General features: G+C 38.4%; 1 protein-coding gene across 2 annotated transcripts in view; it reads left to right on the forward strand.

The window, feature by feature from the left end:
* The window catches only part of sobpa (sine oculis binding protein homolog (Drosophila) a), a 506,753-nt gene extending 493,394 nt beyond the window's left edge, over nucleotides 1-13,359 (forward strand). Inside the window, exon 7 of one of the 2 annotated variants that reach the window (XM_039747882.1) lies at nucleotides 6,030-6,047. Coding sequence is in view for 1 of the 2 variants with exons in the window: in XM_039747886.1 (XP_039603820.1) it covers nucleotides 6,030-6,055 (26 nt within the window). In the remaining variant the exon portion in view is untranslated. Of the gene's footprint in view, nucleotides 1-6,029 lie in introns of both variants that reach the window. The other variant, XM_039747886.1, reaches the window with a different exon arrangement.
* Nucleotides 13,360-19,477: the final 6,118 nt, after the last annotated feature.

Raw genomic sequence — 19,477 nt, forward strand, 5'->3', positions numbered from 1 at the left:
ACATATAAACATATATATATACATATCTATACATATACACATATACACATATATATACATATCTATACATATACACATATATATATACATACACTCTTTGGGGTGCGAGCAACTGTTGCTGGGGGTGGCAGAATCCATCAAGGAAGAAAAATGAAAAACATTATTTGTACAAAATCTTAATTTATTTATCCATTCCTAAATAATTAAATGGGCAGGCTATTTCGTATCAGTGCAATACGCTGTTTGTTAAAGCGTATGACTCCCGCTCTTATGTGCAAGTCTGCGTGGATATTATGAACTATCGTATCTGTTCAAGTTCTATTTAAATTTTAAATAGAAGGAATTTTTATTTAGTCGACAGAAATATCTTTGGTAGGAATGTAAGTTAAATGTAGGCATCATTGCATAAATTTTTCTTCACCATACAAATGTAAAGAGTAAATTCGCCTTACATTCCAACCAAAGATATTTGTGTCGTCTAAATCAGGGGTGTCAAACTCAATAGCACAGGGGGCCAAAATCCAAAAACACTTTAGGTCGCAGGCCGAACAGGATAAACATTTATTGAACACACTAAAACTAAACTTTTAAAACTTTACTTTTTTGAACATAAATATGAATAAAAACAGACAGGAATATTATTCCTGAATAAATCAACTCAAACCTTAAATAACTTATAATATTTTGCTCTCCATAAAATATATCCTGTCTAAATTATACAAGTTAGAAATAAAGTAACGTTAAAAGAACAAACATTCAAATTTCTTTACTCTTATGTAATTTTATATAAAAATAAACTTAAATTTTAAATATCCCAAAAGATTTTGCTCTCCATAAAAATATATCCTGTCAAAATTATACAAATTCAAATATGAACATGCTGCATAACAAAACCTGGAAATATAAATAAAATTTGTTCTTTTCAGCAATAACAAATCATCATTCAGTTGTCTTTGCTCTTATGTCATTTTATCAGATTTGGAAGCCTGGCATCTTTTTTTGGCAACAAGTTCGTTTATGTTTGGTGTGAGGTTCTGTGTTGTGGAGATTCTCAGGATGGACTGCAGGTGCTCATCAGTGAGGTGACTCCTGTGTGCTGTTTTGTTAGTCTTCATCACTGAGAAGAGCTTCTCACACAGATATGTGCTACCAAACATGCACAAGGTTCGAGCTGCATGTAGACGGAGCTGGAGCATTTCTGCGGGAATGGAGTGAATAAACTGTGTGGGCCCTGCAGTATCGTACTTTGCCTTCAGTGTGCCATTACACTGCAGCTCAATCACCTCCATCTGAATCTGCACAGGTGCAGTTTCCACATCGACGCAAATGGGTTGCGAAACAACTCAAAATTCTTTTTTTGTTCTTCAAAGTCACCAAAGCGCCGTGCGAACTCAGTGCGCAGTGCGCTCAGTTTATCAGCAAAGTGCGTGTTTGGGAACACCGTTGTGCCGACTTGGTTCAACATTACTTGGCAACAGGGAAAGTGGGGCAAGTTGCACTGGTGCATTTGTGTCTCCCATAAAAGCAGCTTCACTTGAAATCACTTTGTGATTGTGCACGGGTAAAAGCTGAAGTGTCAGATTCTTCTTTAACTCTTCTGCTTTCTGTATCTTCTGCATTGCATTCAGGTCTTTCAGGTTATCCTGATGTTTTGTCTCATAGTGCCGTCTTAGATTAAATTCTGTAATTACAGCCACATTAGCTCCACAAATGAGACACACGGGTTTACCGGCAATGTCAGTAAACATATACTCAGCCTCCCATCGGTTTTTAAAGGCTCTATTTTCAGAATCAACTTTTCTCTTCGGCATCGTGTGGGCTAGCTTTGCAATAACTTGCAGCATCATAAGCTAGACTTGATTAACGCGTAAGTGTTACAAGGCAGCTGAAGCGCTGCATTATGGGATCTGTAGTTTATTGTGTTACCAGCGCTTCATATCCCGGGCCATTAATAACAATAATACAGTATATAAAATGATCTCGGGCGGATATAATTACGCCGGGCGGATGTGGCCCTGCCTTGAGTTTGACACATATGGACTAAATAGAACTTGAAAAGATATATTTTTTCGAATGTGATCGCGCAATTCAGATCGAGTTGACGCGCACTACAGTACATCGAGCCCGCGTGCTATTGTGGTTTTGCCTGCGTGCCTCAATAAGTCACCCTCCCCTCACTCTTACTTTTTTACCGCTCATCTAATGAATACACTGAGTATGGCTTTACCAAAACAATCATTGATGGCGAATAAAGTATCCATTATTCGAGTATGTAGATTGGGGTATATACCCGCGTATCGCAGCGGAGAAGTAGTGTGTTAAAGAAGTTATTAAAAAGAAAAGGGAACATTTTAAAAATAACGTAACATGATTGTTAATATACAGTAATTGTTTTGTGAGTGTTATGAGTGTTGCTGTTTTCAAGGATTTGATTATCATTATTTCTTTCAATCAGGTTCGTATTTGTAGGATGTGTTGTGTTCAAGTTACATTCCGTGTTTGTCAATCGTTGTAAAGATTACAGTTATCTATCAGACGCTTCATATTTTTTTGCTGCCTTTTCAATTGTGTAATTCAGTTTTTGTTCAGCACTCTTTGGAACAGTTGCTTTTTGTCTGTGCACTGCGTCAGTTCACGTGAGCCGCTCGGTGTACATGCATCGAAGTTTCCCAGCTGTGCTGGTGCCATGTCAGCTATGTCCACGGCTGTATTTAATGTTAGCTAAGACCCGGCGCTTAAAAGTTTCTCTCGCAGTTTCGCTGAGTTTGTGCCAAACACCACCCTGACCATCTCATCTTCCTCTGCATAAGCACAGTCCTTCACCCGTGAATATTTAGCGGCAGTGTTTTTATTGGATTGCCGCTGACGGACGACCTTATATGGGCAGGCACTAAATTACAAACGCCAGCAGCAGCCTGTCTATGAACTTAATTTAAACTTTAGGTTTACACCGTGCTTTGTTTCCGAAGTAGCAGCACTCATGAATATGGCTGTATATGTCACTCGCTTGCTTCTTATTGTTTCGCTGCCTTCTCAATTATATATTGCATGTTTTCTTCAGCGCTTTTTGGAGCTCTTCCTGGTTTTCTACGTACTGCGTGATTACGTGGGAGGCGTGGTGATGTCACACGAAACTCCGCCCCCCACGGCTTTCGAGCTCAACTCCATTACAGTAAATGGAGAAAAACAGCTTCCAGTTATGACCATTCTGCGTAGAATTTGAAATGAAACCTGCCCAACTTTTGTAAGGAAGCTGTAAGGAATGAACCTGCCAAATTTCAGCCATCCACCCACACGGGAAGTTGGAGAATTAGTGATGAGTCAGTGAATGAGTGAGTGAGTGAGTGAGTGAGGGCTTTGCCTTTTATTAGTATATATATATATATATATATATATATATATATATATATATATATAGTAATAAGCACAAGAGAGTCACAAAAAGGTTGGAGTGAAGGAGGCCATCCTGTATATTTGAAAAAACGCTGAAAAAGGAAAGCAAATCAAACATGTCTTTACAGACAGAAGTCTAAAACAGAACTAACTAACATAGGTGAATCTGGGATATATATATTGTAGCAGCAGGAAGTGGAGGGTTCAGGGAAGCTGGAACTGGAAGTGATGTCATCCATAGGAGTGTTCTGGAGAACAGAAATGGTTTCATTGGTGGGCTGGTTTTGGGGACTGACATGAGGTGATTGATTGGCAGGTTCTTCAGCTGGTCTGCAGAGGGACAACAGTAGAAAGCATCAGATTACAGCACCAACTCCCGGTCCATCTGTGACATAATATTGTTTGAGCCTGTATACCATCTCCCATGTGTGTTTGTGTGACTATATATAGCCATATCCATCACATTCACATCATCATTGTAACACAACTCACATTATTCAAGGTGTTGTCCATATTTTCAGTCATGCACCACCCTGATACAAAAATCTGGGTACTGTATTGCATGCAGAGACACAGCAAATGAAATGCTTTCATCCAACTGATCTGCAGGAGAATGTCATCAGTTCAGCTAATCACTTGGGTTTTATTGTGGCCATTTGGTCCATATGAACCTTTTACTACCCATGCATCCTTTTCCTGAACCTATATCCTTTCCATTGGAAGTTTAAATTTCCTATATTGGCAATTCCATGTAGATGAGGCAGTGGGGTCTAATGCAAAAAGGGATACCAGTGCCTTGTCATAAATATATATTTTTCAAAGCCATGGCAAGAAAGGGATCATTCAATATACAGTTCAACCCTAGTTCAGCAGACAAATGTAAAAAAGTAAAGTGAGCCTCTTTAGAAATGAACACCTACAGTTAAGAGCTTGTATGTTTATTTGAAATAAACAAAGTTCTGATTTTTGCTTTACTTATAGGAATACTTCTTAAACCTTGAATATTCCTTACCAAGAGGACTGATAAGGACTAAAAGGTTATTTGTTATGTCTGTATATGCAAAACTATAGAACTGCAAGACAGTGCATTTACTCTTTCACATGCATGGATATGTACCAGTTATTCTGTTTATTCCTACTACAGTTTTTAGAATTTTTGTGCTTATAAACATGATCAATAATTGTTCACATTCATGGTATACAAGATTAGGATTCCACTAAAAGGAAAAGTACTCCCCATCAGAAGATATTTCTTGCAATGTTAAAACTTCTTTTCCCCACCTGATGTAACACAGCACTTTAATGTTGCTTATTTAATATTCATTTTGTTGGATTTTCTTATTTTAGGACCATGCGTTTACTTGAAAATTTGTTTTTCATTGGGATTTGAACTTGACTAAATTTTAAATTATAAAACAGTCATTTATTTAAATAAATGTGAGATCAGTTTATTTACATATAGATGCACACTTGCTGCAGTTATGCTTTCATACTTTCTACAAGCAAAATAATTCATACACTTTCTTTTTTCATTTCATGGTGGCTACTCTTGCCACTCACTGGTTTTCATTACAGCAACGTTCCTAATGCCTTTGTGCAGACATATTACCTAAACTGAATTTTATTTTTTTTTAATTCAGATAAAACCCTATAACTTTAAAAATAGTCTCCAAAATCTGTTTGACTCATTTTCAAGAATCATACTAGATAGTGTTTTGCTTCATCTGCCTTAAAATTAAAAAGCAAAGAGGTGACAACTTAAAATGAAGTGTTAGTCACTATAAATCCAATGTAGAGTTATTTGTGCCTTTGTCTGTTACTCAAAATGAACCCATCATCTATTCACCTATCCTTTTCATAAATGTGTTTATCAATGAATTATTCATTGATCACTTTTCCGAATCTGCTTGTTAAGTGTGAAGGTTGAACCTATTACTAAAGGTTATTATTGTCATTAGTGACAAGGAAGGAACCAATCTTGGACAGGGTGCCAGGACATTACGTGCTTACTCATGTATAGGGTTAAATTAAACAGAACCTTTTACATTTATCACTACAGAAAATACACTTCACATAAATATTCCTATTATGGGACATACTTGTAAGGAATGAACATATTACATGTACTTAATAACTAATGCTCTGGACAGTAGGGTCATTCCAAGACACCAATAAATGTGGAGAAGACAGGATGAACTCTACACTTGAAAGCCAAAAATATATTTGAACACTTTCTGGTAGGCCCCATGACCTCCTGTAGATGCTACGTTGCACTATGAGGAGGCCCAAATCAGGCAGGACTTCAATTACAGACAGCATTTGGCTTCTAGCAAAGGCACAATTAGGATTAGAACTGTATGTTAAAACAACATACAATCACTGTTCCCCTCCAAGAATAACATCAGAGATTATATCCACAGCAAATCTCACTAATCTTCTCATTCAAATGTCATATATGGTGGTGAGAAAATATGACTCATTTGAACTGATTTGAATTTATTCCTGTCATATTTAACCAGGATTGGTGTGTCAGGTCAAGTGATTAATTTATATTTGTTTTAATAATCATTTACATACTGTGATGCTTGCCCTTTTACTGCCAGCTTTAATGACTTGTTCTGTTGCTTTTCTTTCAGGACTAATTAAAGACAGAGCTCCATGAAAGGAATAAAAATATAAAACAACAAAAAATAAGCCTGCAATGTTTAGACAACACCAGCTGCACAACACCCTCCGCTTCACTTTTCAACCAGCAGTATATGGAGTCTGATGTCCCAAATGTCTCCTACTTGTCAACTGCTTTTTGAACTGCAACAGCAGCACGAACAACAGCAAAATGGAAAAAGATCTGCTACAACAACAGGTGTAACACAGTAGAAGGAGGCAAAGGTCAAGTACAGGCCACATGAAGGATGAGAAAAAACTGCTTCCACGCTTGACTACAACACGGGACACTTCTCGCTCATCCCTCTTCCTTTGTATTCTTCTTTTTAAAAATGTGCTATTCTTTTCGATTTCCACAGGCCTTTGGACTAATGAAGGTACTTCCTTCTCTTGTTTAATAGTTTAAAACCGCTGAAATTGGTAGGAAAAGGAGTGAGAATCAAAATTACAATTTCCTATTTAATACCTTGGATAATCTCTGTTGATTTGCTGTAGGTGTGATCACTCAGAATAGTACAGTGATAACTCATGAGTTAAATCTTGGTGGACCACTTCAATGAAGAGACTGGACATTTGACCAGGCTATCTGACCACAGCATAAAGCTAACTGGCCACTGGAAAATAAGGGAAGGTGCAAAGAAGTTTAAAAAAGTGGTGAAAATGCTTACCAGGGTGAAATACTGGGTGACAAATGAGTTGCTTTCTCTGTTGTAACTCCCTTCTTAATATGAGTACATCTCCACTTTTGACTTATGGGCTTTATTTTGGGATTTTTCAAGGCCTGTGTTAATATCCCAAATGTTTAAATAGAAATAGAAAAAATCAACATTCTTATGATTACCTGCTTTCTACAGGATATTTATTTCATTTGCCTTTGAAATAACCCTGTTCCCTTCAATTGGCTGTAGCAGATAAGGTAAACTGAGTGTTGGCTCAGTTTTTTTTTTTCCTCATAAATGATTTCAGAAGTTCCAAATGTATTTTAGAATTTTCATTATTTATTTAGGACATATATAAAGTAAAGAAATAGTAATTCATGATTTTATTACAACCATATTATCTCGAAATTGTAATAATCAGGGCCATTGCCTAGTCACACCTCCTGTGAGTATGAATAAAGAACACATTCACAAACATGGATAACATTTTAGTGAAGATACTGCAAAAATGCATGTTTTACTCATATGCTATTATGTCACAAGACATGAATAAAGGCATTTGTGGTGTTAATCACAATTGCAAAGCATCAGTTCTTCTGCACAATTTGGCCTATTACAATAAGGTCACTTTGGAATGGTCACAGGTGACTTAAGTAAAACCCCCTTTCTCTTGATATTGCAAACTTCAGTGTAAAACTTGTAAATCCTTCATATTTATAAGTAATTTCACCAGCCCGTCACAGGCTCTTAAAATATGCTATTCTGCACAGAGATGAATAACCCATCTACTGATGTTTTAATGGGTAATGTAGACCAGAATAAGCATGTGTTAACGTCATTTTACATAAGAATAAAGGAGTAACAGATGCACTCTAAAGCGTTACTGAAACATGTTCTAAAAATCATAATGTTGCTATTCTATATAGTATTAATAACACAGAAAATCAATAATTATACAGGTATAGATTTTTGGGGGAAAAAAAGTCAGAGCAATGGATACAAAAGCGGTGTTAGTGCAGGCTGTGCTGAGTGCTATTAGGAGCCCATATGTCAAAAAGGGAGAGCTTCTCTGTTAAAGAGGTCTTTAAAATATGCACTGTGCTGTGCTCAGAATGCACGTTGTCAGCCCCAAACAAGCAGCCCACTTGTCCAGCTTGCTAAATTCACACTGTGCTGCAGCTCCAATGGATGCACTGCTAAAATGATGCATACTGTATGTTGTACTATTATATAACGTATGACAGCATATATTGCTACTGAGATCATCTTGTCCAATTATACAGATCCACTTTATGCATTTTTTTAGAATTACAGGGTTTATTTCTTTCTTTTATGTGTTTTTTCTGTTTTGTTGCTTTGGACGGACATTGTGCCAAGAGAACATAGTACATGTTTAGAAAGTTCTCAGCCTTCTTCCTTTTTTAAATATGTGGTCCCTCATCCTTTTAGTACACTTTTTTAAATTGAAAACCAAAATTCCCTCAAGGTGTAAAAAATCTAAAAGGAAGCTTCACTTGTTATAAAGAAATTAAAATTGTTTGTTGGGGCAGCGGATGGGGTGGACAGGTTTGGCGGTCAGATCTGCTAAAATTTCACACTTTTTTACTTCAATTCTATGATCCAGGCATTCAACGAGACAATCTTTTTCATTTGCATAATCCCTTTAGTTATACCTAAAATGGTATAAAAAATGAGGTCAGAGCGGGAAGGGGGTATTGTTGAAATTAGTCTTTAAAAATGAAACAGCCCTAAAATCCTTTAAAGGCATTTTCTCTTTTTCTTGACTTGGTGAAGATAAAATGTGCAATTATTTTCTCAGATGCTGAATAAAGGGGAACAGGGTACTACTGATTTTGTCTACAATAGTTGACCTTCCCTGGGAAGGGAAGGGCAATCTAGCATCCATTTATTAAAAGGGTAATAATAACAGGGATTCAGATTCACTGGTGGCTTAAGTTACACTCACTTTGAAGATGCTGTTACAATTTGTCCATCAGAGTCATTTTCTGTAGTAGACATCAAGCATGCCTCCTGAACTTTAATGGTTTCTTTTTCATATTTAAGAACCTTTTGCACAGGACAGAAGTAGCAGAACACAGCAAAATGCATGCATATTGTCAATGAGTCCCAGTAACCATCCTTTTAATGTACTGCTGCCAGCTGAAAGGGCAGAAAGGAGGGAAGAACCCCACTAAAGGAAGACAGCAGAAAGGAATTATGGTCAAAAGAAGGGCCAATATATTAGGGTTCAATTACTTTTATCTCTTCACAGCAACCTTACATTGTTAACATATCTCGGAAGCTTTTACAGAGTCACAATCATTTCAATCCAGTGGGCTCACAAAGTTTCTTACTGGAACAAAACTTGATAGCCTTTTTATTATGCATAAGCAATTTCATTTACCTATTTAATAATGACCTGAAAAAAATCTTCTTTCCATTACTTAATGCAGGCAAAGATTTCAAGTACATGTTGCCTTTTTACAGTCTACAGACCACTAGTGACTTTAGCAGATGTATCTGGGGTTTTTTTCTGGCTTTCTACACATGCATTTTGTCTCCAGCACTATATTTTTAGGTTGCTTCCTACCATACTTAGCAGCACATCATCAAAATGAGTCTTGATCTCCATTTATCTGTTCACTTCATGTACTCTCTTTATCCAGTCTAGGATTGTAGAGGCCTGAATCTATCCTGGCAGCACTTGGCACCAAGCAAGAACCAGTCCTGGGCATGTTTCTAGTCCAGCACAGGGCCCATTCACACATCCCACTAACATGAGGCTGATTAAGAATCCCCTAATAACAAAACAAATATGTCTTTGAGATGTAGCAGTAAACTGCAGTACTGTTTAGACACAGGAAAAACATGGAAATACCATGCAGACAGTGACCAGGCTCAGAATCAAACTACTACAGCAATGGAACTAAACTGTGGGACCACACCTCTAACCACTGCGCCATTGTGCTGCTCTTGCTCTATCCTTCACATGGCATTAATAAACTTAAGACATACTATCAAGAGGTGGCCACCATTTAGCTCACAGAAATTCTAACTGCATTTTGAGACAGATAATAATATATACTGTAAGATATAAAGAATCACCTATAATGTATTAAATGCAGTTGAAACCTTTTTTTAAATTTACTGTTTGCAAAAAATAGGAAATATTTCTTGACTCTTGCTTTCCATTGTATTTTTTTGGTATATATTTTGAGTTCACCTCTCAGATCAGCACAACCTACTGCTGCAATTGTGCATTTTTGCTCACATCCTTTTAGTAAAGTTGTTTGGTACATCCATAGTTTTTCACCCATATGAATTTAATTTTAATATTGAGGTAACTAAAAACATGGGGGCCACAATAAGATTTAAGAAAACCCTGGTCTCCCTGTTTATTACACAATTGAAAGAAGGAAGAGTAACATGCTGTGAGACACAATACACTGTAATACTCCATGAAAAAGCACCCATTGAAAAACAGGAGATTCAGCAAATGAATCTGTGTTGTCATCTTTGTCTCTTCTCTTTTCTCCTTTTCTCACCATAATCAGGTCTAGTCTTGCAATCACTTATCAGTTCCTTCAATGTCAGGTGTCCTGGAGAAGAGAACAGACTTGCATCTCGATGTCCATACAAATGTGCCCCACCACAAAACCTCTTTGAATACATTAATGCCAGCATATTCAGTGTCTATTTTTCTAGGGTATTAATGGAATTATATAAGGTGTCCAGACAATATGCTATAAAATATTTATATGTCCATGCTTTTCACTTTTACCTTAAAATGTGAATGACAACAGCACATTTCACCTAACAGACTGTAAAATTTAATGTTATATGTAGCACCTGCAGCCACTGTCACAACAAAGTTCGCTTTGATGCCATTGAAGTAGGTGCTGCCTGAGAGTAGAAAAGGCTAGTAAGGCTATTGGCATCTTAAAATGTTCTAAAACTTAGTAGTCTCTACCCAAAAGCAACAAATATGTAAACATTGGCACAGTGGTTTGTAAAACACTGCAAATCAATATACTTGCTTGGTCATGGTAAACACCTAGAACTATTGTCTAAATCCATTTAATCCCAACATAAGGCTCCTCTGGCTGGAGCCTATTACAACAGCATTGAGTACAAGTGAAGAGTCTGATCGGCACAGTGTTCCAATCCATCACATATGCACATCCTCAGCGTGATAACATGAAGGTGCCAATGAATCTGACACCTGGAATGGAGGAGGAAAGACAAAGGATTTGAAAAAAAATCCACTTGGACAAAATAAGAATGTTCAATCTCCTGGAGCTGTGAGGCAGCAGGCAGCACTAACCACTGTTATTCCACATAACCAGAATAATTAGAAGCATCAGAGCATGGTCCAAATCTGAAAGCTTTAGTATGAGAGAAAAGCAACAGAAGCAGGTGAAACTAACAGACTATTGGAGACAATAATAATGAAAAAACTACAAGAGCTGTAACACTGAGAGACAGGAGGTCTCCAAACCTCACCTCACGTACCCTGTATTCAGTATGTCATAGCAGGGGTAATCCATTTATAGCCTACCTTAAGATTATGTGTGGAGCATCTCCAGGGTATGATGAATCTCAAGATAAATCTCTAGCTGAATTTGCTTAATTTTGCAGACTTCAGCGTTTATAGTCTCTTTGATTTATTTACATTACATGTTATTCCGGTGACACCATTTTGTGTTTTACCATGGCTGACATTTTTGCTACTGTCTTGGACATGTCATGTTGTTTATAGTTGCTAAGCCCATTGTCAGACATATAATGTGAAGATTATAAAACATAAAATGAAAACACACAGCTACTCATTATCTGTGCACTGGATTCACCATTCTAAAAGAATTAGTGTAGCACGAAGAACAAATTTGTGTTAGAAATTTTGTTGCTTTCTTCTTTGTTCTGCCTTTGATGTCTGGTTTGGTTTGCTCCTCTTGGTACTTTGACTACTGCCTGTTAATATTAATTCATCTTTGCCCACACCATTTGATTCTTCCATCTCCTGGTTTCTTTTATTTAAAGTTAAATTATCTATGCTTCTGTACTTCATTGGTGTTCAGTACACATAAACACAGTTTTGAGTTAAAGAGTGCCCAACAGAGTCATGTGACCATCTCAAAACAATGCCATCTAGTAGCTCCAGAATCTAATGCACACCAGGAATAAGGGGGCTGACATAATACAGTATATAGGGAGCTATCTAGTGGCTTGGGGAACTTGACAATCTGCAGTTTAGGCAGACAGACAGACAGACAGACAGACAGACAGACAGGTAGATAGATATTCTTTTGATCCCAAGTAGAAACTGTAGTGCAGTATCACAGCAGCTGACCCAAAATACACTTGAAATGAAGCGGTAAATAAATCACTTAATAACTACATCCATCTATTTTCACCTACCTCAATGTAAGCCTCCTGAACCCTTAGCAGTTGGAACTTGTAGATGGTTTCTCCTTTTCTAACATTATCCCTTTCTGCACCTGGTAAACCACTATTTTATTCATTTTTATTTACACATGGTTTTGTTGATTTTATAACTCGTTGTAAATGCTATTTAAAACAGTAGTAACAAAACATAACATTGCCAAACCAATTAAGCCAAATTCAGGCTTGTGAGAATAAAGGCTAACCCAGCAGAACTGGGTACAAAGCAGAAAACAACCCTGGATGAGGTGCCAGCCCATCACGGGAATCCCAGTAATGACTTGCAAAAATCTGATCACTCTCATTAAAAGAGTGTTCAATGTCAGCTTGCTGTCTTTACCAGTAATGGGAGTTCTCAGTTACAAAAATGTTGTTCTGGAAATGTCACAACCAGGTCAGTTATTTTCTTGTAGACAAGCATCACTTCAGGTTGCTTTTGTATACAAGTATGTTGTAATTTCACTGTGCTAAATGATGGAGCTCATTCTTGGTGCACTGCATGTCTACCACTTGAACATAACTGTTAAATGTGTGTAAAGAGTGCTGTTTTTTAACTTCTTTTTTGACATTTGATATTGAATTTTTTTAAGTGAATTGCGTTGCAATCCAGTTTGGTTTTTAAAATAGAGGCAGTAAATGAAGAACATATTCTCTAATAATTCTGGCCCTTTAGCTGAATTGTCCATCGAGACATGTGCCCACACAAAAGAACGTCTCATTGATTTTGATTCTTTTGCCTTGCACATGCTGTGTTAATTGCTGAAGAAAGGAAACTGTTAAGGACTTCAGCTGAAACCATCGCAACTAAGAGGGCAAATTATGTTTCTGAATCACTCACTTGAGAATGTGACTGGTTTTCATGTTGCTTTGATTAAAATTTCTGCTGCTATAATTATTGTTTGCAGACTTTTCTTTTGATAAAATATGGCCTTGTGTTTGGAAACATGTTTGAAGTGTTCACTTGTTAAAGAAGGCCCAAGTATGCCATACATAACATGACCTTTGATACAAGACAGACCACCCACCTCAAGAACTACCTCAGTTGTTTCAGGCACACGGATACATTATGGCAGTTTCTGGGTGACCATGGCTATGATGAATTGTTGCATGGGGATGACATTACATTCAGTGTTTATTACATGTGTTTCTTTAGACCAAAAACACACTTTCTTGATTTGGTGATCATGATCTGTAACCTTCTTGTTCTCTGAAAAAATGTACCAGTAAGTAATGATGTTAATTCCTAATAAAAGCTATAAATCACATTTAGATGTTGATGTGTTAAGGTATTTTAGTTGTCTACACACACTCTTATGGTAGGGACTGCTGGTGTAGGCACCGGCTCTGCACATTAGGGCAGCATGATAGTGCAGTGTTTGGTAAATCTGAGAATATCATATGTGTAAATACTGTATCTATGAATAATATCTTAACTCAAACAAATATAATCCTTACCAGGGATTAAGGTGCAAAGCAGGAGATAGATAGATAGATAGATAGATAGATAGATAGATAGATAGATAGATAGATAGATAGATAGATACTTTATTAATCCCAACGGGAAACTCACATACTCCAGCAGCAGCATACTGACAAAAAACAATATTAAATTAAAGAGTGATAAAAATACAGGTAAAACAGACAATAACTTTGAATAATGTTAACGTTTACCCTCTCCCCCCAGGTGGAAATGATGAGCCACATAATGTAGGGAAAAAGATAGATGATGATTTTTTTTTTGTGTTGGGGACGCAGCCTATCTCAGCAGCACTGTGTGGAAGGCAGGAGCCAGTTCATAACCGGGCACTCTTATATGGGTCCACTTGCTTGGGAACAGGGTAAACAGTCTCCCTGGGTAGCATCATGTGCAACACCGTCATTAGGTCTACATATGGCAACAGTCTATATAGCAGGGCCCACTCTTGCACACACAATGCCAAAGCACTACTTTAGAATCACCAGTTGACCTAACCTGAAAATCTTTGGGGATGCAAGATAAAAACCTGACTACCTAGAGAAAATCCCACACCAACACTGGGGGAGTGTGAAAACACTGCCCAGAGTGAGATTTCAGCCCAGGACTCTTAAGCCATGAGGCAACAAGCCTAACCTTTGTACCACAGTGCTTTTGATAGACAGACAGATGTTCATCTACTGATGAACTGAATCACAAGTTCACTGTCCCATTCATGAATTTCCCCCCAGATTAAATAAAATAAAAAAACACTTAATCGTATTAAAAAATGTAGGATGCTCAATTGTTTTATAAGAAGAGGCACTTTTGGTGTTCACAGTTCCAGGGGCCTCATGTATAAATGGTGCGTACGCACAGAAATGTTGCGTAAGAACTTTTTCACATTCAAATCGCGATGTATAAAACCTACACTTGGCGTAAAGTCACGCACTTTTCCACGGTACCTCATGCCTTGTCGTATGCAAGTTCTCCGCTCGGTTTTGCAGACTGGCGACACCCAGCGTCAAAGCAGTGCTACTGTTGCTGTGTGGTTACTCTTTATTTTCCTGATGCGGCTTTATAAATACACTGAAACTAACTGCATATTGTTTATTAGTGTAATGCATCTGATTGTAATTAACTCGTAACAATATAATGGCCCAGGGAACAGCCATAATATTCCAAATACCATAACTGCTTTAGCGTTGTTACTCTCACTGCACCTTCTTCTTCTTCTTCTTCTTTCAGCTCCTCCCGTTAGGAGTTGCCACAGCGGATCATCTTTTTCCATATTACTCTCACTGCACCACTCAGAGTATTTATATCACTGTATCTGAGTGGGGAATCACAGCAGCTGATCGGAAAGAGAATTATCGGTATACAGCTTCAAGGACACGCTGTCTCAGCCACTGCAAAACGTTTTAAAGCCTTTCCTGTATGGACCTCGCGGTTCAGAAACAGTTTAATCCCAAGAACTTTAAATGCACTCAATCAATTGCTCCTTGTAGAACGGTTTGTACTTATAAGTACAATCACCCCACTGTAAACTTGCACTACAGTTATAATATCGCACAACCTGGGCCACTTTATAAAGCGCGTATTTACATATGATGACGATATCATTTTTAAGGTGAAATGCAGCAAAATATGTTTATTAAATTATACAGATAAAACTTTAACTTCATTTAAATAATCTATATTCTTCACTGGGAGTGTCGTTAAGGATAGAATAATTAAACATGTACTACAAAGATATTTCAATGTTCCTTAAACGTTTTGAAGAATCGGCGCTAAGCTTACAGATGGCTTAACTTCTATTACAGAGCTGATTGTGTGGCGATCGGTTACTTGGGGAAAGAAAAGCAAGGACTGCAGTGGCGGCTATGCCAATATATATTGAATATAAAACAGAAAGAGAAAATAACAACACAGCTAAAAACGCAGTGACAAATTTCGGCAAAAGTTAAATGCTTGTGTCATGAGCATGAGGCGGCTATGCAGTGTCTGCAACGGACGTGGCCATCCACCGTGCATAAGCTACCTTACTGACATTGATTCTTCCTCTGCCCAGTGCCACCACGAGCCTAGAGCCGTCACTGAGTAGCGCTGCAATAAATTATTTCATCGAAGTGAAACATGTTTAATAACATGCTTTAACTCCTATCATCATTAAAATGATATCACGTATACATCTCAGTATTTTAGTTATTCAGAGAGCTGTAATATCACGAATGTAATGGATTCTGTGTCCTGTCGGAGGAAGAGAAAGCTGGTTTAAGAAGCAAGTAGTGATTCACACACATAGATCACATACGAGTAGAAGATCAAATACAAAACAAAGCATTTAACGTGCTACTTTAATTACGATGTGATTTGAGAAACTGGTTAATTAAACGATTTTAAGATGAAGTTTATGATGTTCTACTTTAATGGCAAAATAAACTACATAATTAAAGTGGCAATGTCGAGATTGAAGTTGACATTTCATGCTTTTTCCCCACTGTGTGCCTTTTTTTCTCTGTACCCTAATAAGCTTTCATATGACACTCAGACAGTGGGCTACAACTCGCCTTTTCACGGCGACTTTGATATGTGACTCCTTTTTTATTTCCGGCACTGTGCGATTTTGTGAACGTGAGCTTTCAAGTTTCTCTAACACGCTATGTCACTCGATCAACTTCCTTTTGTTGATTATACCACGGTTTATTTGAACAAATAGTATGTTTTTCCTTTGCCTCCACTTGGTATTCACTGAAATTCTTCTATTTCCCCCCGTGCTTTTCCCATTGTCTTTTCATAGAAGGCTGAGCTTAAGGGCGATTTATATTGATTTGCATATTCAAAGAGGCGTAATTCTGGGAGGGGTTGGGGCGTTACATAAAGCGCGTGCACGAGCGTTAGTTTTCACGCTGATCGGGATTTATGTAGCGGAAGAACGTGGAAGTTGGAGTACGCACAGATTCCTGCATCTGGATTTTTCTGTGCGTAAGCCATGTTATAGTGCGAGTTCTACGCACGGCGTTATACATGAGGCCCCAGGTGACTTGGGTGAGAATTGTAGCTCGGTGGCTGTCTTGTGAAGTGTGCACATTCATTTTTGTAGTGAGGGGTAGCAAAGCAGAACAGAGCAAGAGTGAGAATCTGCTGTGTAGTATGACCCTCTCACGGGTCAAGTTAGGAGTCAGAGGCCGGCGTGCTTACTTTTGAAAGGAGATTTCTGTACAGGTCAACTGAGTTAAAGGTGCTTTCTGACCCCAAGGTTCAGATTATGGCAATTAGATAGAGCCAGGGTCTTTATCATTTTCTTCATGGTGACAATCCCATACTGTAACTGCATGTCTGTTTATCCATATGCAGAGACTAAGTGGCATGCCGTACTTTGACAGGCTAAGGGGATGTAAACCTCTTGAGACTGCATGGAGATCCAATCAAGGCTTTCAAGATTCTGAAATGGACTGAAAAACCCAATCTAATAGAATTCTTTCAATTAAGTAGAGAATCCCATATACATCATATACATGAAGCTTAAAGATTGGTAAGTTTTAAAAAAATGTCAGGATGAGAAACTAGCACAACGTAGCTATTAGTTAACCAAATGAGCTTGATGGACCAAAAGGCCAGTTCTCTTTTGTGAAACTTCTTATGTTCCTGCATTGCTATCCATCCATTTTCCAACCCGTTGAATCCGAACACAGGGGTCTGCTGGAGCCAATACAGGGCACAAGGCAGGAACCAATCCTGGGCAGGGTGCCAGCCAGCCGCAGGACACACACAAACACACACTAGGGCCAATTTAGAATCGCCAGTCCACCTAACCAGCATGTCTTTGGACTGTGGGAGGAAACCAGAGCGCCCGGAGGAAACCCACACAGACACAGGGAGAACATGCAAACTCCACGCAGGGAGGACCCGGGAAACGAACCCAGGTCTCCTAACTGCGAGGCAGCAGCGCTACCACTGCGCCACCGTGCCGCCCTCCTGCATTCTAAAGAAATGTATATTATGTTGATTGGTAGCTCTTCCCTGCAATGGCTTTCTGCTTTATGCCCGATGCTCCAGATATGGTCCTAAGTGCATGCAGGAAGTGTTTAAACTTGTGACATCTCTTTTAGTGTTACCTATTTTGGATACCCATTACAGAAGGCTTTTGATCTAACTCCACGGTGGCAGACAGTCAGAACAGTCATCTCCTTGTTTGTTATAGAGCTGTTACTAAGAAAATACAGTGGTAAACACTCTGGCAGGAGACATCCATTGAAATGGAATAGAATCAGTCAAGTGTTTGGTAGGTTTGGTCCTTTTTATCATTCTTATGCCCCTTCCTCTTGAATGTCAATTTATTTAGGAACCTCCAGAGTCATATGAGGTAATGATAGGAGGTCTAGTGGCTCCTTAATGTTTTGCACAGGGGAGTGACTGCCCCTCTGAGGGCAAACGGACCAAGTTTTGAAATTTGCGACTGATGCAAAGGCTCATTCAGATCTTTTCCACGTCACAAAACCCTGCTGAGCACTTTCATGACAACTCTGTGTAACGTTTTCACATTATGAATGCAGAATTTGATTCTGTTTTTCAGAATTGCTTACAAGCCACCAGTGATTTGGCTAATTAGTTATGAAAATGTCTTCTTGCCTGCTCTGTTGGCTTACTCTAGTATGGCTTTGCAATAATCTTCATGTGTATAAGGTGGATCTGGACCTCTCATCAAAATGGTATCTTCCACTGTTAAAGCAACACTATGAATGCCAGGGCCAAACTAGGCAACCAGACACTTTTAGACATATTGATCATTTTCTTCTTTCGGGAATTCAGTTTCATATGGAGCGGGGGGGTTAATTGGGTTTTTTTTGCTTTTTGGTCTAATTGTTACACATTTTAGCCCAATCCTTTTAAACTCTGATCCATCAGTGGTAGGTTTTATTTTTCCTGGTGTAACTTTTCTGAAACTGTATATCTGCATAGCAACTTGCTGCACTTTACTTATGTCATGGTGTCAAGTGTCCGTAAGAGAACAGGTCTCCAAATCTGAGCTGCTCCGCAGCCTCTGTGTTGGCCTGCCCCTCTGTGTTAAGAGAGCACCCTCACGATTTGGGCTGTATCCCACTTTCAGCAGTGAAGAAATGGAGAATTATGACATGAACAAATGATAGGAAATAAGCAAAACTAGGAGCAAATGAGCTTTATCATTTTATTTTTCTCCCACCAGGTTTGTTTTGTGTTTTTTTCTGCTTTGGTTGAATGCTTTCTGTGTAACCTGAAGCCCAAACTGCAGCCCAGTGTCCAGATTAGAGATTGTTGACTCAGATTTAGTGGCGTAATTTGAGCTGGGCTGTGTTGAACGAGAGGCATTTAGAAGCTGGTTCAATTGCAGCAAGACAGGAATTTGATGTCATGCTAATTATTGCTTCCATTTTCCTGTATTTTTGAACTTTAAGTTGCTTTTCCTCTGGCAGCCAATTTCTTTTGGCAGAGTATCTACTGGCTTTGCTTGGCATGACAAAAAGGCCCTTTTTATCATATTTTGTGTAACAATTTTTTAGATGAGCATAATGGCTTTTAGAAATAGACATCATGTCTTTGCCATGCATGGTTAGGCCAATGCTGCTATTTACACTCGGGACAGCAACATCAAAAGCCTTTAGTTGGCTGCCATAGCTCAGTGCCAGGTTAGCAAACTCTTTTGTGCTCAGTTGTGTTTGATAGAGTCTGCATGCCACATGGGCCTCCCATACTGATTGGCATTTTTGTGTTATTATAGATGGGTACTAATGCCAGACTTGCTTCATCAGTGAGATCCACCTGCCCATAACCACAGTCTTCTCTTTGCTCTTGATTGCAATCAGCCTGTGCTCCGATTTTTTCTTTT

Source organism: Polypterus senegalus, chromosome 3 (genome assembly GCF_016835505.1).
Source record: "Polypterus senegalus isolate Bchr_013 chromosome 3, ASM1683550v1, whole genome shotgun sequence".
Lineage (NCBI taxonomy): Eukaryota > Metazoa > Chordata > Cladistia > Polypteriformes > Polypteridae > Polypterus > Polypterus senegalus.